The sequence below is a fragment of the Poromitra crassiceps genome (assembly GCF_964638095.1).
Source record: "Poromitra crassiceps genome assembly, chromosome: 9".
Classification (NCBI taxonomy): Eukaryota; Metazoa; Chordata; class Actinopteri; order Beryciformes; family Melamphaidae; genus Poromitra; species Poromitra crassiceps.
In genome coordinates this window covers 56690908-56715907 of record NC_139630.1, presented here as the reverse complement: position 1 = coordinate 56715907, position 25000 = coordinate 56690908, and the positions used below count along the sequence as shown (strand labels likewise).

Sequence of the window (25000 nt, the reverse complement as noted above, 5' to 3'; positions counted from 1 at the left end):
AAGAATGGTGCTCATCGAGCGTTCCCAGCCCAACACCTAAAATAAAATCTCAACCGACAAAAACAACAACAGACCTGAGCTCGGAGAGGGAAATCCACATCATCCAGTATATTTAGGCTGAAGGCCACCGGGGCTGATAAGCACTAGTTTTAGAAGTACCATAAGGACATCGTGCAGCTCCTGTACAGATGCTGGGACTTGGGTTCATGCTAAAGTATGCTAAATGAACATGAATATAAGTGTCATAAACAGGTGAAGGGGTTGGGTAAGAAAACTATTAATGGACATGAGAAAGTTCCGTTTTGAAAGGTTACTTCCGGCCACAGTGAAGGTTTAGCCGTTATTATTCGGGTTGAGCCGATGGACGATGGCCGGCAGGCATCGACCACTGAGCCCTCTACATCTCAACGTCGTATCAGTATTGGAATGCTTCGTTTTTTTCTCTCTCTCCCCACGGTTCAGCCGAGGGCAGGTGAGTTATGAAGAAAGAAGTAGGGCGTGCACATCCGCTTGAAGGAGGTCAGGTGCAGGACAAAAAAGTGAGTTATGAGTCATGCCCAGTCAGGTAACGTGAGTGTCGCTTGGTGAGATGGCCTGATTGGCCTCTAGTTTCCCAGCTGGGGCGGTGCTTGGACCTTCGGGCAAATCAAGGTGCTTAAACACTTATAGGACAAGATGTCAACTAAGCAGGTTTTATTCTTCTATGTGGATGCAAAAATCTGTCCGACCTAATGAAAAAGATTTCACTGGACAGTTACAGGTGACCAAAAACTAAACTAAAACTAAAAACTAAACTAAATCAGGAATGTCACAATAGAGGGCACTCTGGAAAATTGGCTTAACCTTCACCTTAGCTGGAACTATCCTTAAGGGTATAATGCATCCGAGTCTGGACCAAATTCAGAGTTTGAGAATTTAGTCACGCTCACCTCAAGATGTTCTAACTAGAAACCAGAGTAGTGATCTCAAATTGAAGGAAGTAAAGTCTTACTGTATATCTCTCCAGCTTCAACTAGAAATATTACAATCTATCCAACAACCCTGCTGAAGAATAAACTCAAGGAAAATGTTGTGAACTTCTTAAATTTCAGTTAAATTAATTTGACCTCTGTGAATCCAATTCAAACCCTGTTTCGGCAGGGAATATCAAACTCAATATAGATTTTAACAAATTAGAATTTTTAACATGAATTTGGAACATTGAACACAACTTTGCTATGAGCAGTGTCAAAAAAACTCACAAATAGCCTATTTGTTCAATCTGGGGATCAAACACAAAAAGATAAAGGCTGAATATAATCTAAATGAATCAGAATCTTACAGATACTTACAATTAAGGCACTGTATATTGGCAAGTGTAAAGTCTAAACTTAACCAGCAAACAGGGATTCAGGAGTTATTTCAGATAACATGGCAAAAAAGGGAGGTGCCTCAATATTTGATGAGCATATCAGGGATGCACACGCACCACCAGTAGAAGGCCTAAATAGTTGAGAAAAGGATGTTGGGGAAGAGATTTTGATGGGTGACTGGAAGAACCTTGTTGCAACCTGGCATAAATGCTCACGGGAGATACAATCTCAGCTCATTCATTATAAGATTATTAATAGAAGTTATTGGACGCCATGTAAACTAGCTCAACTGAAACTAAGGGACAATGATATCTGCTGGAGATGTGGTAAAGAGGCGGGGACCCTAGTGCACTTATTATATTATTGTGAGAAGACAGTACGCATGTGGGATGATATGATTGATTTCTTGAATGGAATGCTGAACAGGGGCGCCGGAAGCAGGGGGACATGGGGACATTTTGTCCCCCTTAAAATTTGGTCCCCCTAAATTTTTTTTTTTTTTTTTTTTTATCTGAGGGGGCAACTGCCCCTGATGCTTAGAGCCCACTTTACACTGTTTACACAGCCTGTGATGGATGCTTGTTAACACATTGAGTGCCAGCGACGCCATATGGCGTCAAGAGAAATTTACCGTAGGCTGCCAGCGACGCCAAATGGCGTCAATAACTCCAAATTCATATTTTGACGGGGGAATGTCGATCTAAGCCTCTTACATCGCCTCTTACAATATGGGAGCTATTGAATGTGTCTAACCTATTTTACAGAACCCTTAGGTGGCGACAGTGCCCTCCCGATTAGACAAAGGCCAGGAGAAAAGATAGAAGAAGTCATGAGGAAACGGAAATCGCCATTGATATGCTTGAAGCATAACGTCGTTAGCTGTGCCTGTGAACAGCAGCCATCCGCTGCCACAATTGAGCCCCATCCGTGTCCGCTGCGACAGTCCATCCACATGATCCAGTTGCCGACATGGCGACACCAGCGTCTTTATGAAAAGTTACACCACTCTCAGCTGGGAGCCGAGGACACGCTGTAAAAAAGCGGGGGGTGCAGGCAGCGGACTTTTCAGTGCAGAGCAAACCGCAGCAGAGCAGAGACACTCGACTCCTCCCACCACGGAGGAGGAGGAGGAGGGGGGTGGGGCACGCAGGGCACTAACAGCATACAACCATCGACAGTACACACACACGCAGGCAGCAGCAGGCTCGATGTTTGTTCAACTCAAAGCAGAATTCATTCTGTCGCCTTTCTAACATAAAGATGTGATTATCTCAGAAACTAATTTCAGCATGCTCTTTTCCGTCGAAAACACTCTTTTTCAGAGGGGTGTATTTCCAAAATGGAACGGTTTATAAACACATTTTTTTTTTTTTAATGAAACAGAAGGGTTCAAAGTTTCATTGAGGCTATTGGTTGTCCATATAAGAGGAACACAAAAAATTATATGGCTATATTAAAATGCATTGCGGCCTATGTGGCACAGTACAGCACCTTTTGCCCAAGGGCCGTGGCACTCAAAGTGTTAAAGCCGTGATCGTTGTGGGATTATTACACCTGAGACAGACAGACCCGGGGATCAAGTTACAGAGAGCCCACTTTACACTGTTTACACAGCCTGTGACACTTGTTAAAGCCGTGATCGTTGTGGGATTATTACAGACAGACCCGGACTCTGTACTGCACTCACTAACGCACTTTAGGATGGCTTGAATGTGTTGTCATTGGCTGCTGCTATAATCGTATACGGTTATTGTTATTTTATTTTTGTGTTGAGATGACAAGTTTTGCACTGTGTTTCGAAGTGATAATAATAATAAATATAGCCGCAAGCGGCGATGCGGGGTCCAAGCTTCCGGTGAAAGTTTCAAAGTTTCAAAGTTTCAAAGTTTCAAAGTTTCAAAGTGTCAAAGTTGAAACATTTATCATTTCAAGACGGTTTCACGTATCCAAATTCTTTATACAACTTTAGATCAGGGAAGTCCAGAGATGACACAGAAAAAGTTTGGGCTCATTCGGGCAAATGGCCTAGGACGAGTTCGTTTTTTTTTGGGGGAAAATCTAGCAGGCTTAAATGGGTGTGAGTTATGGGTCAATACGCAAAAGGGTCTGTTATAGCGCCACCATCTGGCCAATATGGCTAATTTTTTGTCTCTGAGCAGTGGGGCACATTTCCAACCTATGTGCAAGGTCTGGCTACTGTAGCCCTTACGGTTTTTGACGTGCATGCTGTTTTAGGGCAGAATAATAATAATAAACATTACAGATACAATAGGGATCCACGCACTTCGTGCTTGGACCCCTAATAATAATAATAATAATAATAATAATAATAATAATAATAATAAGTTCAGTGTTTCTGCCTGTGTTGCTGTCTGTTGTAGTGTAATTGTAAAATGACCTAAAGGGAGAGCAGGTCACCAAGTGAGTGAGAAAAGGAGAAAATACTGAATAATGACATCACTACAGTATAATCCTAATGTTAATTTAAAATTAGATATTCCTCTAAATATGGCTAAAAATCATCCAAACGTCCAAAAAAACGTAAATTTTTCTTGCCGGCGCCCTAACGCAAAAAAAAAAAAAAAAAAAAAAAAAAGTGTCCCCCTAATTGCAAACTCATTCCGGCGCCACTGATGCTGAAGCTACCACTGGTTAAAAGCCCAGCGCTTTGTCTGTTGGGATTGATACCAGATAACATCAGAGTGACTAATCGTATGAAATTATGGCTGCAATTGGCCGTGACAACTGGTTGTAGGGAGGGAGGGGAGGGGGGAGAAAAAGAAGAACAAGTGGACAGTTATATTGTGAATTGATTTTGTATCTATGGTTGCCCATGTAACCTGTATTGATATTGTCGTCTCTTAAGGTGTTTGGAAAATGGCCCAGAAAGTAGTGGATGGAAGAAGGCGAGTCAGAGTCTGAGTGCTGCTCTCAAAACAGGCCCTTTGTTGACCTTTCTCTGGAGCAGGGGTCAGCAACCTTTTTGGTATGAAGTGCCACTTTTCAAAATTTCAAATTTTCGAATGCGCAAATGTTGTGAAATAAGTAATTTGGCGCGTCAACGTTTCTACAAAAACACTCAAATGCTGCTGTGCGCTGGTGTGTCCCTGGTTAACCCTTCGCGTGCCAGAGGTGACACGCGGTGTCATAGGTTTCCGGCCCCTGCTCTGGAGAAACTAACCCCCTCTCATCTCCCTCCTTATCTCAGGCCTGAGGGCACAATACTTGCCCCTTCAGGTCCTTTAATATCTGTCCTCCAGGGTGTATCTCCTCCTACCCTCTTTACAAATTCTTATGGGCCTGCGCCCAGCCATAAAGATTCCCCTGGCCTCTTCAAACTAGGGGTGGGACAAAATATCGATACTCACGGTATCGCGATATTTCCACTTGCGATACGTTATCGATACACTGGCACCAAGTATCGATATGTTTATTTAATTTTTTTTTTCTTTTAAATAAACAGGCTAAAATATTATGCTGTGTGTGGTAGTTGAAACATAGTTTCAAGTTGACATTTATTTATGTTTGTAGTTTAAACAAAAACATAAATACTGTAGGCTACATGAATGGAAATGTTTGCTCATTAATATCTACTTTTAGAAATTATATAGGTAGGTAGGTTATATAGGTTTTCTTGTCTTAATAATAATAATAAAAAGACTTAATGTGTAACTTTTCCTCCGTGGTATCGAAAATGTTATGAGTGAGTGAGTGAACTCTGAGAGAGTTCATGTCAATTCTGCTAATAAATACATAATACCTGCTTCTTGCCTTTTAGGGGTATTTTTTTCTCTTCAGTTACACAGGTATCGTGATGTATCGTCTTCCAATATATCGATTATCGCAGAATCGCTGTATCGTGATAATATCGTTATCGAGGGCCAAGTATCGTGACCATATCGTATCGTGAGCTACTCAGCGATTCCCACCCCTACTTCAAACAGCAATCCTCAGGTTTAACCCTGACCAAACAGATGGCTTGTCTCTATATTTTCCGAAATCTGAACCAAAAGTGCACATGTAAACTTTAGCACGTGGATGTGTGGCATATTTGTCATATCCCTCTTGAGTTGCCTCCTGCTTACCTGTGTCCTGTGTGTGTGTGTTTTAGCTGTGTCTCCACCCAATATGCCTCACCTGTCCACATTTTCCTCCAGCCTGTCTGAAACTGCCACCCTGCTGCTACCAACCAAACTCATTCTACCTCCTCACTCAGTCGACTAACCAGGGTCCCCTTATTAAACTAATGCCTGTTCATCTATATTTATTCATATAGTACTAATACAGTTCTCTAGATATACCTACAGTACAATACAATACAGTTTTCTAGATACTACAATATATAACTGTCAAAATATTAAAAAATTTAATTAAATCTGGGGATCTACTCCCACCAATTGTTTCTCTCGCTCTCATGTCTCACTTTAAGCCTCTCAAAATGGTCTCAAAATGAACGAAAAAGGATAGAAAAAGGAGTGGAGAAAAAATAACTATTGCTGCAGCATGAGCCTCACCAATCTGTGTCACACTTCCATTTGTCTCAACTCTGGGGTTTGGTGTTTGAAAGCCGCAAAATCCTCTAAAAGCCGCTAAAAACAAAAAGCTTACAAATGAGTGTTAAATACGTCAGCCTGGGATGTTTACCAATCTGCAGAATGAATGACTGTGATTTTCAATGCCAGCGTTGCTATTTCCCCTTTTGTTTCCGTCAGCCATACTTATTTTGAGAGCTTGGCAATTTGGTGAACCCCGACCGAAAAAAGAAGAAAAGTTCCAGAAAAACATAAACACAATAAAATTGACGTCGCTGTTTAAGACGTTGGGTTTTGGCCTCTAACACCTTGCTCACCACTAACTCCAACACCACCTCTGCAGAGGGAAGGCAGTCAGGCAGTCAGCAAGCATCAGGCCTGAGGGGTCTGCTCTACCCAAAGCCACTGGGGGCACAGAACGCACACTATGGCAAGTTGACGACACTACAGACCTCTGATGCAAACAATACCAATCGACTGGAATCTGATCCCGAATGAATCTCTGCTACCAGTGTCAAATGGTGCAAATGGTGTCACCGATGCAATCAGCAAAAGTGTAGAAACCATAGTAGCGGATGAAAAGGGATTTATTGTGACCATTAACTGAAGGTTTGGGATCTTTACAATCAACCATGTCGAATGCGCACACTGGAACTGTAACATGGATCCCACACTGACCAAACAGGATGGCAGCGGTCCCTGGCCCTTCAGCCTGAGAGCGGGTCACTTCTCATCGTAAAAATGGCAAAAATAACACGAAAGGAACAGAACACTGATAAGCAAACTTGGAATATACAAGCAGATGTGGTATACACCCAAAACAGAATAAACCAATTAACAAAGATTAAGACTTGTCCTGTCTTGAGTGTAAGAGTAGTAAATCTCTGCTTCGAATAGACAGATTGCAACATCACCTCAGCAGCGAGCGCTATTGGATGGTGTATAAAAATGAAAAGCACTGGTCATTACAGCACTTACTCCGCTTTGAATAAGATAATTGGCTTCAAAGTAACCCATTACGTAGCCCTAAAATAAAGCCTAAAATGAGAGCGAAATCTGATTTGGAAACATTTTAAAAAGGTATTTTAAAAAAAATCTGCGGCCTTAATTGCTCTTTCTGGTGAGACCCACGTTGCAGTCATTTCTTAATGACTTGGGCGAGATGTGTTTTGTCAAGATGACAAAAAAAATCAAGAGGGACGCAGTTTCGGGTTTTTGGTTACTATTCTGAATTACAGTTAGCTTCAGGTTGGTCAAGCTTCCAACCATGATTTTTGTGTTGGGTCCCTATAATTGCACCCACACGCAGCCTGGAGGTCCAACTTCAATCCTTCCACTCACAACGCTGCAAGTGCCTCTTAGTGGCATATTGGCTTTATTAAAACGTTAAATCTTAGCGTCAGTCACTTCCCAGCTGAAAGGCTCTATCTATAGCTCCTGGTTTCCACTCTCCTGCAGGCTTCTCCACATCATCCTGCAATTATTTCCTCCTTTCTCTACATGTTGTTCTACACGGCAGCATCCTCAAGTCACCCGGACTCAGTGGAGACAAGAGGGGAAAAAGTGCATGTGATAGCAATTTTCTGACTGATACCTTTGAAACATGAAGTAGGCAATATATAAAATCTAATAAAAATGGAGCAAAGTGTCTATCATTAAGTGTATTCACCTTATGTTCAGACCTTACAGTGGGCCAAATTCTTCCGGGTCCGTCTAACACTTCCGGCGGTCACGGCGCCAAATATGAAAGAACGTCATGAAGAAGAGAGTCGTTTTTGTAGTGGACAGCGCAGGGTGTAAAACAAAGAACGTAGCCTACTACTTTGAGCTCGGTACACAGCAAGCAAGCGGAGTATCCACTGTTAGCCAGGTCAGATAACGTTATCGTCGACAATGACGAGCACTTTCTTGTAAAATATACCTGGACTCCAACAAAGAAAGTTTCGGATGGTTTTCTCTCCTCCGAGGCAGCGCGAGCCATTAACGTTAATAAAGACCCGCAGACGTTAACGTAATTCCCTGGAATGCGAGACTTAACGAGCCAGTTACATGGCGTTGCATTCTTAGACATTGCCATTTGCTTTTATTTGGTATGTTACATACAATTGGCAAAAGTATTAGTTAATTCAGAGTTAGATGATATTGGAGCAGCGCAGCCATTTTTTATTTTATTTTATTATTATTTTTAGCCGGAAGTCGTAGGACGGCCACAGAACCGGGTCAAATGGGCGTGGCTACATAAGGTGAATATTCTTGGCAGGTGTGGTCACCACAATACTACTTTAAACAACTTTATTATTCCAACATAAAATAGCATGCGATAAAACATCCATTCCCTGTGGGGAAATTGGGAAAAATGTATATGCTTCCCCTCTATACTGTATGTTAATAATGCAAGATCAATTCAGGCAAAAGCTTGAATTATCTTTACGGTAGGGATCGCATCAATTTGGCTTTAAATATTATTATACATGTATATTGCACAACAGCTAAACGATTTTGCATTCAGCATTATGCAGAACACAATGACTCATATTGTCAATTTACAAGCAAGAGGAAAAGGGAGGAAATGTAAAGCCCAGAATAACACCATATAGATATAAACATGTATGCTGTGTAAACCAGAAACAGGCTCTGTTGTTCCACAAAGCCAGGGTGTCAAATAAAACTTTAGACGACAACTTTTAGAAGAATATTTCACACATGTTAAATTGACCTCTGCCTGCACCTTCAATGGAGATAATGTGGAAAACAGATGTGCCAGGCAGTCGCCATGTTGTGCTGCAACAGCCACTGTCATCAGCAGAGTCATTAAGCCCACTGCAGGAGCATTAAGTCATGTCTGGAGTGGGCCAGATGATTTGGGCGGCACAACAATGGTTCCATCAGATGCTTTGCAGAAACACCACTCACCCTGTCATTGTGACGGGTCTGAAAAGGCAGGCAACTGCACAGTAGGGATGTCACGATACTAGAATTTCTACTTCGATACCGATACCCAGGAAAATATCGATACTCGATACCACAGGAAGGGGGGGATGACGACACATCAAGAGGCATCTATCTATCTATCTATACTATAATTTGACTATTGTCTGTCTCTCTCTCTCTCTGTCTCTCTGTCTTTCCTTCGCGTATCTCGAGAACCGTTGGTCGGATCGACTTGAAACTCGGGGGGTGCGCTGATGGCGACCCGACGGAGGGCGGTGCCCTGTTTCCGTGCGATTCGGACGCGAAACGCGTTCGATATTTGAATATTTGTCTTCAGTTCTGCTCCTTCAGTTCTGCTCCTTCAAGCCCTAAGCCGCAGCCCCAGCTTGACACTAATGAGAGTAAACACAGGGTCGTCACTTTAATGACCACCTACTGAGAAAGTAAACAGAGGAACTTGGGGGGTACGGTGGTGCAGTGGTAAGCGCTGTCGCCTCATAGGGCTGTGAATCTTCACTGGCCTCACGATTCGATTCGATTACGATTCAGAGGGCTATGATTCGATTCGATTACGATTATCGATGCATCTCGATGCATCTTAAATCGATGCATGACTTTTTTGATTTATTTTTTCTCACTTTCTTTTTTCTCACTGTGTGGTTACTTTTAAAATAAAAGTGCATTTGGAATTGCATTGTATTATGATCCATAATTAAAATAAACAACTGCATATACTTCCATTATATTTTATTTGATTATAAAAAATAAAAAATAAAGATTTTTGACATTTGTGAATCGATGCAGAATCGTGCACATCCGCATCGCGATGCATCTTACAGTATAATCGATTATTTTTGACACCCCTAGACGCCTCACAGCTCGAAGGTCCTGGGTTCGATTCCCAGGTTTCGACGCTGTGAACGCTGAAGGAATGCGAGAACCACTGCTCCAGGGCAACACCACTTCCGGGAACCCGCATCCTGTGTAAGTAGGATTCCCAGAGTAAAACCTGGCCATTTCCACCACTGCTTATGGATGAGCATCATCTGCTGCATGCCATCGAGAACTGTTGGTCAGATCGACTTCAAACTTTGGGAGTGTGCCCTATTGTGCAGTGCAGTGCCCTGTTTTTGTGCAATTCGGCATAGCGCCACCTACTGGCAACATAGAAAATGTGGTTTATCTCAAGAACCATTCGTCAGATCGACTTCAACTTTGGGGAGTGTGCTGAGGGGAACTCGACACAGTGCATGCAGTGCCGAATTTCGTGTAATTCGGCACAGCGCCACCTATTGGCCACACAAAAAGTGGTTTATCTTGAGAACCGTTCGTCCGATCGACGATCACTTAGGGGGACTCAAGGAGGTGCAGGGAGCTGAATTATGTGCAATTTGGCATAGCGCCACCTACTGGCAAGACAAAAAGCGCTTTATCTCCATAGCCATTCATCTGATCGACTTCAAACTTAAAACTCGGGGAGTGCGCTGCTCGGACCCCGATGGAGTGCGGTGCCGCATTTCATGCAATTAGGAATTATTCCAGGACTGTCTGTATGTCTGTCCTTCGCGTATCTCGAGAAACGTTTGTCGGATCGACTTCAAACTTGGCTTAGCCTTAGGGGGACCTGACAGAGTGCACCCCCACGGGGTGGTGCATGGGGGAACGGGCACTGCACTAGTAAAAAATAAAGTTAGACAGATGGACGGACAGACGCACGAACTTAAGACAGCAGATTAGCCCTGCTCTAGCCATCAGAACACATCTAGCTTGTTGAAGCAACAGATACCCAATGATAGGGAGGGAAAAATCAGTGATGGTAGCAAAACTGTTGCAAATGAGTATTGTATCCATTTCAAATGTTTGGTATTGATACTTATCGATACTATCCATACCTGTTGCAAATGAGTATTGTATCCGATTAGAATTTTCAGTATTGATACTTTTCGATTCTTCTGACAACCCTACTCCACAGTCCACATTATATACCTGTATGTAGAAGCATGAATTTAGTCTAAATATGTGCACAGTGTGATTCTGGTCTGCCATACACCACAGAGACTTTCACATGATATACCTGTATGTAGATGCATGAATTGACTCATACACTACAGAGACTTTCACATGATATACCTGTATGTAGATGCATGAATTGACTCATACACTACAGAGACTTTCTGGGATGCAGGGAGGGAGGGATTAATGCTGACGCAGCAAAAGAAAAAACCTAGATCCAAGTGAAACAAAAGCCTAGTCATGTCACACTGCGGTCACCCTCCCTACTTTCATGGTGAGGTGCAACGCCGTATCGAGACCTCGCAAAGTTAAGTGTTGACTCCACCCCCACACACACACACACACACACACACACACACGCACACACACACACACACACACACACGCACACACACACACACAACTGTGTCATTTAAAAGAGTTGGCCAAAGATGCCGTGGGTCAGTGAGTTTTCTGCTGTGGTCTGTGCAACGTTGACAGTTTCAATGATATACAGTACCAAAGGATCAAAGAAAAGGGGGGCAGCTTTTCCAACATTACCAATGACTCATCGGTAACGTTAGATTACGGTAGTCCCGCCACCTACATCGACCAGCCAATCAGGCATCCCGGAAAGTATACTATCTGTCCTGAATAACAACCGCAAGTTAGCCTATTTCACATCCCATCCAAACCAGCCATTTTGTGTCTAAAAGGCAGGAAGTAAAACAGGTGCAAGGAAGACATTGATTAGACCCCCGGGACTGGACCCATTTAGGTGTTCCAGTCCCGGGGCTCTAATCAATGTCTTGCTTGCACCTGTTTTACTTCCTGCCTTTTAGACACAAAATGGCTGATTTGGGTGGGATGCGGAATAGGCGGGTGGATGGACTTGGGTCCAGACCCATATGAAGAGCGCTGACAACTGTGATTCATATGGGGCTGGATACCAGGCTATGGATGACCCACATTCAGTGTCAAATGTCTCCTGATCATATATTGGAATTAATTTCCTCATCCTCATAGACATTGTGACATGGCCTCACCCACACTATTGCCATGCGCAGTGCACAATTGCCCAATTTCGCATTACTGATGACATCACTCACTGATGACGCCACAATGACCATCACTGATCACATCATGGAGTGGTCGAGTGACATCACTCAGCGCACAATTGCTCAACTCCGCATGTCATAGACATTGTGACATCATTACTGACCAAAATCATCACAAATCTCACAATGTGGGACAAAAAAGTGGGACAAAAATTGCAGCGAAACAAACAGAACCCACTTATGTATATATATATATATATATATATATATATATATATATATATATATATATATATATATATATATATATATATATAAATGATGATGATGATGATGATGATGATATGCAACTTAGGCATCTTGTGAGGGAAAACATTCCCCCAATTTGAGTTGATGGGTGAGAGACATACTCTTTTTGATGTACTTTCCCTTTCAGCAGAAAGTAAGAAACTCATCACTAAGTGAGTGACTCATGACTCTGTTCATTGTGTATCTGTTCATTTCTTTAAGAAGGCCTGGGGAAGAGAAATCAATGCTGTGCTGCTGCCTGATAACATCATGGAAGTCTGTACTCTCCATAGTTCAATAAACAGCAGACACAGGTTAATACGGTTTAAAGTGATTCATCGTTTTCAATATTCTAAGGTTATATTAAATCAATCTTAACCCTCTGTGTCCCCAATCTGTGATAGATGTTAATCAGATGAGGGTACACTGTTGCACTTATTTTGGGACTGTTCACGAATCCATTCATTTTGGTCATGAATTCTTCCTTTCTTCTCTGGGGTCTACCAAAGGACTCTTTCTCCAGACAGGGACTTTTTGGATGCTTGGAGGACTCATTAAGCATGCCTTTGTATATTTGAACAGCTTTGTTGATGGGCATGGTCCTACAGTAGCCAAAAAAAAAAAAACGTATTCTCAAAGAATGGAAGACATCGTGCTTTAGAAACTGGCTACATGAGCTGGTTTCGGTTATTCATATGGAGAAACTGTGATTCGTTTAAAATGCCAACATAAATCTTGGGGTCCCCATTTGAAATTTCTGGACTCACCTAATTGTATTAATGTATAGATGGTTCTGGTTGGTCTTTGTTTCTTTCTTTTTTTGTAATTTTTTGGTTTTCCTGTTCCAGTCTTTGGTGGATGAACTTGTATTGCTTGCGTCTGGTGGCCCCCCGCAGGTGTGTCTTCACTGATGATGTCAATGTCTATGCATAAGTGACATCATCAGTTGACATCAAGGCCCCAGGAACAGCTCTGGGCTTTAATCAATGTTGGCCTTGTGTGGCCTTCCCCCCATACACACAGATGGGGAAAAAAGGAGCTGTACATTCTTCTGGGTGACACTCGGATGACTCTGAATTATCATGTTTTAAGTAGCAGCTCCGAGGAACTTTGAACTGGTAAAGAAACGTTCTAAATGTAATACTGATGCCTCACATCTTACCTACATCAGCCATTGAGACCATCAGTGGGGGATCAGCCATTTCCATATTCATTTTCAAAATGCCTGTGGTGGGTGAGGGGGGTGTACAGACAACTCCGTTTCCTATAAGTCCTTTCTCAACCAACAATGGTGTGACGTCTCCAGCGATGCCCACGGGTGTGCTCTCGCCCACGGGTGCGCTGTCACCCACGGGTGCAGCGATGCCTACGGGTGCGCTCTCGCCCACGGGTGCGCTCTCACTCACGGGTGGGCTCTCGCTCACGGGTGTGCTCTCACTCACGGGTGGGCTCTCGCTCACGGGTGTGCTCTCGCCCACGGTCTTTTTCCGCCTCTTTGCCCTTTTGTCTGTGGTGGGTGAGGGGGGTGTACAGACAACTCCGTTTCCTATAAGTCCTTTCTCAACCAACAATGATGTGACGTCTCCAGCGATGAACACGGGTGGGCTCTCGCTCACGGGTGGGCTCTCGTTCACGGGTGTGCTCTCGCCCACGGTCTTTTTCCGCCTCTTTGCCCTTTTGTCTGTGGTGGCTGAGGGGGGTGTACAGACAACTCTGTTTCCTATAAGACCTTTCTCAAGCAACAGTGGTGTGACGTCTCCAGCGATGCCTACGGGTGCGCTCTCGCCCACGGGTGCGCTCTCGCTCACGGGTGTGCTCTCACTCACGGGTGTGCTCTTGCCCACGGTCTTTTTCCGCCTCTTTGCCCTTTTGTCTGTGGTGGGTGAGGGGGGTGTACAGACAACTCCGTTTCCTATAAGTCCTTTCTCAACCAACAATGATGTGACGTCTCCAGCGATGAACACGGGTGCGCTCTCGCTCACGGGTGGGCTCTCGCTCACGGGTGTGCTCTCGCTCACGGGTGTGCTCTTGCCCACGGTCTTTTTCCGCCTCTTTGCCCTTTTGTCTGTGGTGGGTGAGGGGGGTGTACAGACAACTCTGTTTCCTATAAGTCCTTTCTCAACCAACAATGATGTGACGTCTCCAGCGATGAACACGGGTGCGCTCTCGCTCACGGGTGTGCTCTCGCTCACGGGTGTGCTCTTGCCCACGGTCTTTTTCCGCCTCTTTGCCCTTTTGTCTGTGGTGGGTGAGGGGGGTGTACAGACAACTCTGTTTCCTATAAGTCCTTTCTCAACCAACAGTGGTGTGACGTCTCCAGTGATGAACACGGGTGTGCTCTCGCCCACGGTCTTTTTCCGCCTCTTTGCCCTTTTGTCTGTGGCGGGTGAGGGGGGTGTACAGACGCCCCCTCCGTCTGTGGTGGGTGAGGGGGGTGTACAGACAACTCTGTTTCCTATAAGTCCTTTCTCAACCAACAATGGTGTGACGTCTCCAGTGATGAACACGGGTGTGCTCTCGCTCACGGGTGTGCTCTTGCCCACGGTCTTTTTCCGCCTCTTTGCCCTTTTGTCTGTGGTGGGTGAGGGGGGTGTACAGGTGGTTGAGGGGGGTGTACAGACGCCCCCTCCGTTTCCTATCGGTCCTTTCTCCTCCAACAGGGCCGTGACGTCTCCGGCGATGGACGCGGGTGTGCTCTTGCTCATGGGTCTGGGCGCTGGCCGCGGCGTCATCCTTTGGGTCTTTTTCCGCCTCTCTGCCCTTTTCTCCTTTAGCCACTGCTCGGCCATCTTACCCCAGTCCACCGTTGAGCTGTTGCTGGTCTTGGGCAGCGTCACCGCCGGGTGTCCTCTGGACGAGGTGGACGAGGGACTTCTGTGGTGGCCGCGGGGCGACGAGTGTCCTCCCTGCGCCTGGGTGTGTCTGTGGGAGTGCGAAGACAGCGGGTTGGAGCCGGTGTACGGCGCTGTTCCCAGGGCCTGCTGGCTGGGTGTGGTGTAGGAAGAGCTAGGCGTCATCATGGGCATAGGTATGGGCTGCTGTGGCGTGGCAAAGACCTGATTGGCAGAGGAGCTGCCTCCCCCTCCCCCATTGCTAACAGGGATCTCATTGTCCTGGTCGACTATGTGGCTGCTTTCCAGCTCGCTAGGCTCATAGATCTCAAAGATGCTCTTCCTCTCCTGCCTCCTCTTTGTCTGCTTCTTGGGTTGGTACCAGCTCTCGTCGTCCTGGTCCTCCTCTTCCTTCTCCTCACCCTGATCATAACCTTCCACGTTGAAGTGGGCAAAATCAAAGTCGCCACTGAAAATCTCCCGGGCCTCTTGGAGGGCTGCATCTGTGTATCCTGAAAATGTCTTGCCCCTCTTCTTGGTGATGGGTTGGCCGTCATCATCTACAATGAAATCGTCCATGTCCGACTCCTCGGCCTCTCTCTCATCATCGATATCTGGTCTTTGTAGAGGCGCATCGAGCGTCTCTCCCGCCTCCAGCTCCCTGTCTCCATGAAAGATCTTATCAGCGATCAAGTCCTTATCATCATCCTCTTCTTCATCGTCAATTGTTTTCACACGGTAATATTTCTTTTTCTTTCTTTTCACTTTAATTCCCAAGTTCTCCTCAATTAGGTCAAAATCATCATCATCCAGGTAATCATTGCGCTTTTTGCGCTTTTTGCATCGATGTCTAACTTCATCTTCTTCAGCCTCTTCGTCCTCGTCTCCATCATCAATGAGTCCCCTTAGATTCCCTCGCTCATCCTGGTCTTCTGTGTTCTCTTCTTCCTCTTCATCTTCCTCCATAAACCTTTGGGTCTTTTTGTGCTTGAGATGTTTCTGATCAAACTCCTCCTCTGACTCTTCAGCCTGACTCTCGATGAATTCTGACATGCTTGGTCTCGCTGCGATATATTCCATAATAGTATCTATAATACTATAATATAATTGGATTGTGATGTCATCGCATTGTTTGCTTGAGAGACATCACTGATGACATCACAATTGTCCTACAAAAAAGCAGCACTGGTGCAACCTGGGCAAATTGAGATCACAACATCACCAAGTCTATGCATACATAAGTCATATCAGTCAGTGATGTCATCAGTGATGATGTCAGCATCTTCAGTTCAATCTTCACAAACGTGAATAACTTGTATAACTTTTGGAACGTTAATGCGTTTTTTTTAAACGCAATTTTTATAAAACGCTTCAAAAGTCATAAAAGTTATTCACGTGTGTGAAGATGATCCTTCTGAACCCAAATTCGCGTTAACCACAGACCTTATTTTATGCATTCAAGTGAAATCCCCATTCACTTTCCACCCGACGAACCAAAATGGCGGCGATTTCTGGTTAAGCCTACAAAAATACGTCATCCCTGCGGTACTCTATGATGATGTCACAATGTCCAGTGAAATGATGATGTCACTTATGCATAAACATTGTGATATCATCAGTGATATGATAAAATCACTGAAGATATCAACGTGAAACCAACATTTCAAGCGCCAAAACAGACATGTGTGACCAACTAACAGAAGAGCAGATAGCAGAGTTCAAGGAGGCCTTCTCCCTGTTTGATAAGGACGGGGATAACAACATCACCACTAAGGAGCTGGGCATCGTCATGAAGTCGCTGGGTCAAAACCCAACCGAGGCCGAAATCCAGGACATGATCAACGAGGTGGACACCGACGACAATGGGACCATTGACTTCAAAGAGTTCTTGACGATGATGGCAAGGAAGATGAAAGACACCGACGGCGAGGAGGAGATGAGGGAGGCCTTCAGGGTCTTCAATAAGGACGGTAGCGGTTACATCAACGCAGCGGAGCTGCGTAACGTGATGACCAACCTGGGAGAGAAGCTAACGGACGAGGAGGTGGCCGAGATGATCAGAGAAGCCGACATCGACGGAGACGGTCAGATCAACTATGAAGAATTTGTGCAGATGATGACTCCCAAATGAAGTTGGCCCTCAGTCGAAGACAAAGAATCAGTCAAATGTTTGACTGATGTAAAATACTTGAAGATTCTGGAGTCAGAGGTTGGTTTCAGATTGCAAGCGGAGGAATACAGAGTATACAGTATATAGCTTAAGGGCCTGTGTCCACCTAGCGTCTTTTTCCGACCGTTAAACGCTGGGAGTGCGCGCACAATATACAAGGAAGCAGTCTGAAACTAATGTTAGTTCAGTGCTTGTTCAGTGCGGTAGTAGCTTGATAGCTGCAGCTAACATTAGCAAACAACACACATACAGTGATTTAGCTCAACACTCACCAGAAATATGAAGTGTCTAGCCAATCTGCTCCCACAATTGAGCCTTTCTGTCTCTGTTGCGATAGTTTATCCATGATTAAGTTGCCAGAAAAGCAGCACCCGACACCAGCGTCTTTCTGAAAAGTTAAAATATTTTCAGCTGGAAGTGCTGGGAGTCGGGCGCACAAAAACGCTGTGACAATATGCTCTCCCCCCATTGGAAACAACTGAAAAAAGACGCTGGACCTGATGAAAATACGCTAGATGGACACAGGCCATAAGGCTACGTTCACACAGGGCACCCAAGCCTTGCCTACGCCTTGCCTTTACCCACGCTTTTAAATAGGCATCCTTTTTAGTCAATGAGGCTGTGTACACAGGGCGCCTCAGCGTGAACCTTGCGTGTACCCACGCCTCGCCTGAGCTGCCCCGATTTTATCGTTTAGGCGTGGGTTCTATTTTCAAGCCGACTAGGCGCGTGAAGGCACACTTCTTCTGTCAAGCCATGAAGGAAAAACGCGACATATCCATGGGAAATGGCAGTCAACTGAATTTCAAAATAAAATGGTGTTACTACAACAATGTTGAGCAGAGAGAGGGAGAGAGTGATTGACGGGTGGCTATAACGTGGGGCTTTCTCCCCGTCTGTAAACAAATCTTCAGGAGAGAGAATAGCGACCGAAGAAGCAAGATGGACAATGAAAAGTTAATCCACTCCTACAACAGCATCCAGTTCTCTATGACAGCAGTCACCAAAGGAGACCTGGTTATACATATCCAGCATCAATAGCACATTAAATATATCCGATTTATTTGACCTACCCATGATATACTCTTGTGATAATTCGGGACCACACGTGACCAAAAAAAACACTCGGGAGAGAGGAGAGGCGCTTGTGACTCGGCTCAGGTTCAGCGTGGAATAGGCGTGCAGTGTGATCGCAAAAGCGTGTGATAGGTTCACGCGCAGCTCAAGGTCTGTACTGTAGGCGTAGGCGTGGGTTGAGGCAAGGCGAGGCGTAGGTGCCCTGTGTGAACGTAGCGTAACGCTGGTACAATGTTTCGTCAACTGGCCAGGAGGCCAGGGCTTAAATACAGTGAAGAGGAAACAGCGGAGGAAAGCCCTGTGCACAGCAGTGCTCCTCTCCTGGGTGACTGCCGGCTGGTGAAAAGTTCTCCAGCGCACACCAGAGGCCTGTACTACAAAGCAAGATTTAGGTTGATCCTGATAAGTTTGGGTTTAAACCTGGTTTAGCCGTACTACAAAGCAAGTTAACTTCTTACCGACATATATTTCCATAGCAACTTATGCTTCACACTTAACCTGGTCCGCAGCAGGTTAAGTTGCAAGCATAAGATTAGACCTTAAATACACCGCCCACGAACCAATCGAATCAGCAGTTTGGAAAAATGGCCAACCCATTTCTGGACGAGTTTCCCATCGAGGAAGGAGCACGAATTGTAATGTTGAATTAATCAAGGACTAAAGCCTTGCACTTGTTGGCTATTTTAATTAAGCCCTACTTACCACTTTGGAATATGTTTTTATATATTCATTTTTGTGCTCTCAAGTAGCCTAGATACGTTGTTTGACCCCGCTGATCGATTGCAGCTGAATAGTGAGTGGAGAAATATCACTAAACCGGCATAAAAAGGTTACATAAACGTCTCCAAAGCGCACGGTGCCGTGTGCGCAACGGAGCTGAGACTGACGTTGGGTTGGAATTGAAATGGTCATAGCCTACATGCTGGAATAGCCTACTACATCTAAGCAATTTAATATGGGATCACCTGCACACAGGCGATCCCATATTAAGATGATTCATATCTAGGCTACTCCTGCATTTTGCAGCTGCAACTGTGTTGCTTTTGGCCTGTATGATGTGATTGAACTTCATATTTCCAGCATCATTATATGAAATATGGAGATATGCGACTCTGCTGACAATATATGTGACCACAAAATAGGCTATTTTTTATAAATGAAATATATGCCCGCACGTACCGTGTCGATTCAGTTCAGAAGCCTTTTTTAATTTTATTGTCATTCTTTTTTTTATTGATAGCCTATAGGAATTATTCAATCAGTGCGACTAAACACATCATGACATCATTATTATTCGTTGAGCCTAAAATGGTCTATACATACGGATTTTGGACTGAGACATTACACATTACTTCCACTCGGTTTATTGAGAGGGTGAATTGAGCTGCTGTAGAATACGTGGAGGCAGAAACCGCTCTTCAAATAAATGACTGATGTGAATAAAAGTGGTAACTTTAGACAGTCATTCGGGAACAGACTAATAATATCCAATGCGGATTTTGATTCTGACATAGTAGTAGATGGCTTTGAATGAATGAGGAAATAGGCGTGTCTGGCGCTGTAAAAGCTACGGTTCTGAGCTGGAGCGGTCCATATTGCATTGTGATTGGCTAGTTGTTAAAAACCACGCCTCTTTTGCGGGCACGAGCTCATGTGCACGGCATTTTCATGTGCCTCAACTTGATTAGAAAAACCTGGTTCCACTAAACGAGGTTCGTAGTACAAGTTAACTACAATCGTGCTGATCTGGTTTAGACAAACCAGATCAAGGGACAGATCCTGGATCTTCTTATAGAACATTCGTAGTACAGGCCCCAGGAGAGGAAAGATCAACACTTGATTTTGTTACATGAAAAGAAACATTGGGGAAAGTGGGCATGCTTGTCATTGAAATAGATCAGCAGAGTGTGATGTTGATACAACTAACAATACAATCATGCCTTCCCTTCAAAAGACACAGAGACACAGCTCTGCTCCCACGGTGTGTTCAAACTGTCAAATGGTGTGCAACATTTTGCTACGGTTCCCAATTTGAACGTCAGGTTTCCTCTGATTCAACGCACGACTGTTTCCGTTTTAAATAGACCAGTAGTTCTCTGTGCCACTGGTGGTACGTGGGGCTCCCTCCCTCTCATACTCGGGGCTGAAGGCTATCCCTGTCGCTTTTGCCTGTCTTGTGGCATAGGCGTCTAACCAATCAGATAGTGCTGTAGGCGGGACACTGTCTGAGCAAGACTACAGAGACAGACAGCAGAGGCAGCTGCATCAAAGTAGCAAATGATTTTATATTAAGAGTTTATTTATCCCAACTTTATTTTTAAATCAATATTATTACATTTATTTGTTTATACTCGTGAACAACATGTTTGGCTCTTGAGAAACTCACTTATATAATTCGGAAAGAAAACTTCTGAGTTCTCTGGCATTTGGGAGATGTTTTTGGAATTTGTAAAAAAAAATGGTGACATTGAAGAGGCATTGGAATGGTGATTTGATAGTGAAATAATAATCGAATGTGAAGAAAGTGTGCTGTATGCTTTGTATTGTGATTGTATCTGCATTTCATTTTCTTTGTACTCCTTTGACTTAATTATGCTTAATTATGCTTACTTAATTCATGGCCTTTTCTTTTAATTTACTGCCACATGTTCATTGGGGCAGAAAGGTTTATAAAATATTTATATTATGTATGTATGAAACAATACAGTATGTACAGTATATACTGTACATGCAAAACGGATGTCATCATCGCCGACCTAGTCACTTTCTTTTGCCGACTTGGCCAATTTCTTTCTTTCGTGGAGACAGACGGACAGACATACCTACAGACTATACGGAGAGACCCTCTTAGACGCCTCGCCATAAAAACTGCTTTTCCAAAACCATAAATCCATTATTACATTGTGACTTGAACAGCCTGCACCTTTACTATAGAAGAATACTATATAATAATTGGGTTGATGAAGATGAGGGCATTCATTCCAGTGTATGAGCAGGAGATATGTTTGACTGAATGTGAGTAATCCATCTTCAATATTAGTTCTCCCCCCCAATTTTTTATCCCATTTTTATCCCCCATTAGTGCTAATTGTAATTTATTTATCCTGGTTGCTGCTCCACCCTCTGCCGATCTGGGGAGAGCCGAAAACTGGCTCCATGCTTCCTCCGAGACATGGGCAGTTAGCCAGCCGCTTCTTTTCACCTGACAGGGGAAGCTTCATCGGTAGGACATAGCACGTGGGAGGATCACGCTATTCCAACGAGTTCCCCTCCCTCCGAACAGGCGCCCTTAACAACCAGAGGAGGAACCACATCAGCAACCAGGATATTGCATGTTTTGGTGAGGGGGTTCCTATATGAGGGAAACCCCCGGGAGGCAAACTCCACACAGAAGGGCCCTTTTGACGACCCCACCCGGTCGGTGGGCACTCGAGGACATGCGGACGGGCACGCATTCCTTCAGCGTTCACAGCGTCCCAGGTGGGAATCGAACCCAGGACCTTCGAGCTGTGAGGCGACAGCACTTACCACTGCACCACCGTACCCCCCCCCCCCATCTTCAATATTAGTAGCTGTGACTGCCCCACATGAGATCTATGATCCTCACTCCTTTATCTATTAGCATAAATGAGTTAGCATAAACTATTAGCATTGATGAGTTGACACGTGACATTATTATTAGTAGACCTTTCCTAATGTTAATACACACAAAAATAAAGTGTTCACAAGTCCCAAATGTCAAGTCCAAGTCAAGTCTCAAGTCACTGTGTGTGTGACTCAAGTCCAAAAGTCCAAGCCCCCATCTCTGCCATTAGGCTACCCAGGAGATGGAGCCAGTAACAAGAAATGCAACAGGTAGCAAAGAGCAAAACCTCACTTCTGCCCCCTGGTGTTTTAGTGGTGCACTGCGGCTCCCTGCAGCACACTGCTTGACAGTTCCCTACTAATCACAGAGAGAAATTGAAGAGAGAAACCTACATGCGTTTGTGAGTTTACGAAACATTAACATATTGATCAGTGATAACATCATAACAGTTTTTTTTACTATGTGAAAGTTACACTTACAGATTCAGGAGTGGAGCTCAGAAAGGTGAGCTTATGAGTGATGAGACAGAATTAGTGAACGCTCGTCTCTCAGCCAGAAATAAACCGGAATAATTGTCACCGCTTCCCATCGTATAATTTCATCCTGATGTCAAAATAAAGCCATAACAAAATACCCCATTCATTAAAAAAAAACTTTGTTTAGCAAAAAAACCTGGATGATATTTGCCATCCTATAAAAATACCAGACTGGTACATGAACACTGGTCGGCAACAAGTTCACCTGTAAATAGTCTTCAGACTGGAGGAAAACATTGTTGGACTCTCACAGTCTTTATTTTTCCAGAATTACACTCTGTCAGTAGCCACTCAGTCAATAAACTTATTTTCTCACGAAACTACAAACATAGTAGCAAAGCACCTGTGTTTGAGCAAGTAAAACATACAGAACCATGCTGCTGAAGAGGAAGACTAAGGCAAACAATTTAACCAGCCCGAGTCATCTGTCACAAAGCGCGCACACACAGTGATTAAGATGTCGAGTGCATGACAGAACGGTAGAAATTAACAACTTTTCAGATCTGTACAACAACACAAGATGAACAATTGACTACAAACCAACAAAGACAAACCAAGAAACTAGCACATTTGCACACAATGCAAATAAGAAAAGATACCCTTGGTGTTGCTCCTTTAGCCAGAGAGAAACAGAGAAACAGAGAAAGAGAGAGAGAGGGAGCAGGGGGAGGAGCTGAGTGAAAGGACTATCATCCCAAAGTGACATGCCTCCTGAGGACATGGCACCCGTCATTAAAGATGACATCAGAGCAGGGAGGGCCCTGCGTACACTACGAGGTACCCTACTGTACATGATGCTGGACACCCATTTGGTATAAATACCTTGAGCCCAATGCTCTGGGAGATAGCAGCTGCCGCACCGACAGACAAGCCTCCACACCTAAGGATATATCAGCACTGCATCAGGACTGCAGCAGCCACCCCACCACCGTACTCTTCCCCTTGGAGCATCAACCTTCTGGTAAGGTGTGCCTGTCTCTGATCTCTTCTGCTCCCAGGTTAGTGCATGCATGGGTGCTGGCTGCCTAACAGCCAGGGTGCCCTAACCCTTCCTCTCCAACAGAGGGGGGCGTGAATGGCTGAGTGCTTAGTTATGGTGGCTGACATCAGATGGGTTAGAGAGCGAGCCTCACAACTGGTTGTAGTTGAGTGTTGTGAGCTATGTGCTAAGGCTACGTTTACATGACGAGAGAATTTCTATTTATTCATGATTTAACTGCATTTTTATTCCTCTGTGAGTGACAGAGATTGTGTCCCTTCATTGGATTAGAGCTACTATAAAAAAAACACCAGCTCTGGATCACTAAGTTCAAAAATACCTATCTCTAAAATACGTATATGTATCAGATTTCCTCTTTATGTGGACACCCAGCGTTAGTCGTGTTAAATTAAAACACACGTTCATAAAAAGGAATATATATATATATATATATATATATATATATATATATATATATATATATATATATATATATATATATATATATATATAATTGGCTACATTTCAGTCACTGGATTGGATGGGTGAACTGACCAATAGAGTATTGGTTCTTTTTGAGAATTGTCATTCTGATATCTATTTTGCAACCGTCTCCTCAGTGTGACTGCTAGATTAGCTCTGGTACTAGCTAGGCCTTGTAGAGTGGCACTCGAGTGCAGCCAAGACACTTCAAAGGTGCCTTGCCAGTTGCCACGGTGAAATCACCTCGCATGGTCTGTTGGCTACTGATTCACATCAGAGAAAAAAGAGACAAGTGGTGTTATAAAGAAGAGAAGTTCTTGTTGTAAATGGATTCTGTCTTTACAGGTTTAGCTCAACAAGATGGCCCTGAGGGTAACAAGCATCCTCCTCGTCCTTCTAGCTTTGGCTGAAGCAACTCCATACTACCATCATGTGCCATCAGTAACCAAGAAAGGCTACGTTGCCCCCGTCAAGCATCATGGTAAGTTACTCACATGGAAGCTCATCCAACTTGCAACTTACACAAAACCTGCATTTTCTGTAGTTCAATAATCGTTCCAATGTTGTGGTGATGAGAGAGATGCACAAATGACTTCAAATACAGAAGACAGACTGGTTTCAATTACACCGAGTGAAATAAGCATAGATAGAGAAAATATGCTTCTGTGCAAACAGTTATATCAATTTAGAACATCCAGTTAAGCCATTTTTTTCTTCAAACTGCAGCAGCCTGCACAGTTTTCAGACTATATTAATTTAATAATCCTTCATTTTGATGCACAGTATTAAAACAAATTTAGACTTACTAAAGTGGGCAAAATAGTAGTAGATGACACTTGGAAGTTACACTGCTTTTTTTTTATGTATATGCTCTAAGACAGTGGTTCTCAAATGGGTGTCCGGGGACCCCCAGGGGTCCGTGGCACTTTGCAAGGGGGTCCGCGAAAAGTCTTCAGGAAAATAAAAATAACATTTCTTTTGTTTTTTTGCAAAAGCTTCATATTTCAATGAAAATATTTTATGCTTTAAATCTAAAATGGTTCATAGATTACATTCTAATCTAACAAACCTATCAATTTAAAAGTCAAGCACGTTACCGTGGAAACAATTAAGCTTAGCCCAAAATCACAAATCAGAATGAGGGGGTCCCCGGTATATTTTCTATCTTGTAAGGGGTCCTTGGCT

At 44.0% G+C, this 25000-nt stretch overlaps 2 protein-coding genes and 1 pseudogene across 4 annotated transcripts in view; 2 read left to right on the top strand and 1 right to left on the bottom strand.

Annotated features, from left to right (window-relative positions):
* The window catches only part of nt5dc1 (5'-nucleotidase domain containing 1), a 96138-nt gene that overhangs the window by 57762 nt on the left and 13376 nt on the right, over window positions 1-25000 (bottom strand). The window lies entirely within an intron of this gene.
* LOC310782887 (calmodulin-1 pseudogene) lies at window positions 16666-17115 on the top strand (annotated as a pseudogene). The gene has a single exon. The product of its transcript is annotated as a calmodulin-1 pseudogene (transcript).
* col10a1b (collagen, type X, alpha 1b) overlaps window positions 23181-25000 on the top strand; it is an 11273-nt gene continuing 9453 nt past the window's right edge. The window contains exons 1-2 of one of the 2 annotated variants that reach the window (XM_083643669.1): window positions 23181-23314; window positions 24161-24296. In XM_083643669.1, the coding sequence (XP_083499795.1) occupies window positions 24176-24296 (121 nt within the window). In that variant the 5' untranslated portion in view covers window positions 23181-23314; window positions 24161-24175. Of the gene's footprint in view, window positions 23320-24160; window positions 24297-25000 lie in introns of both variants that reach the window. The other variant, XM_083643670.1, reaches the window with a different exon arrangement.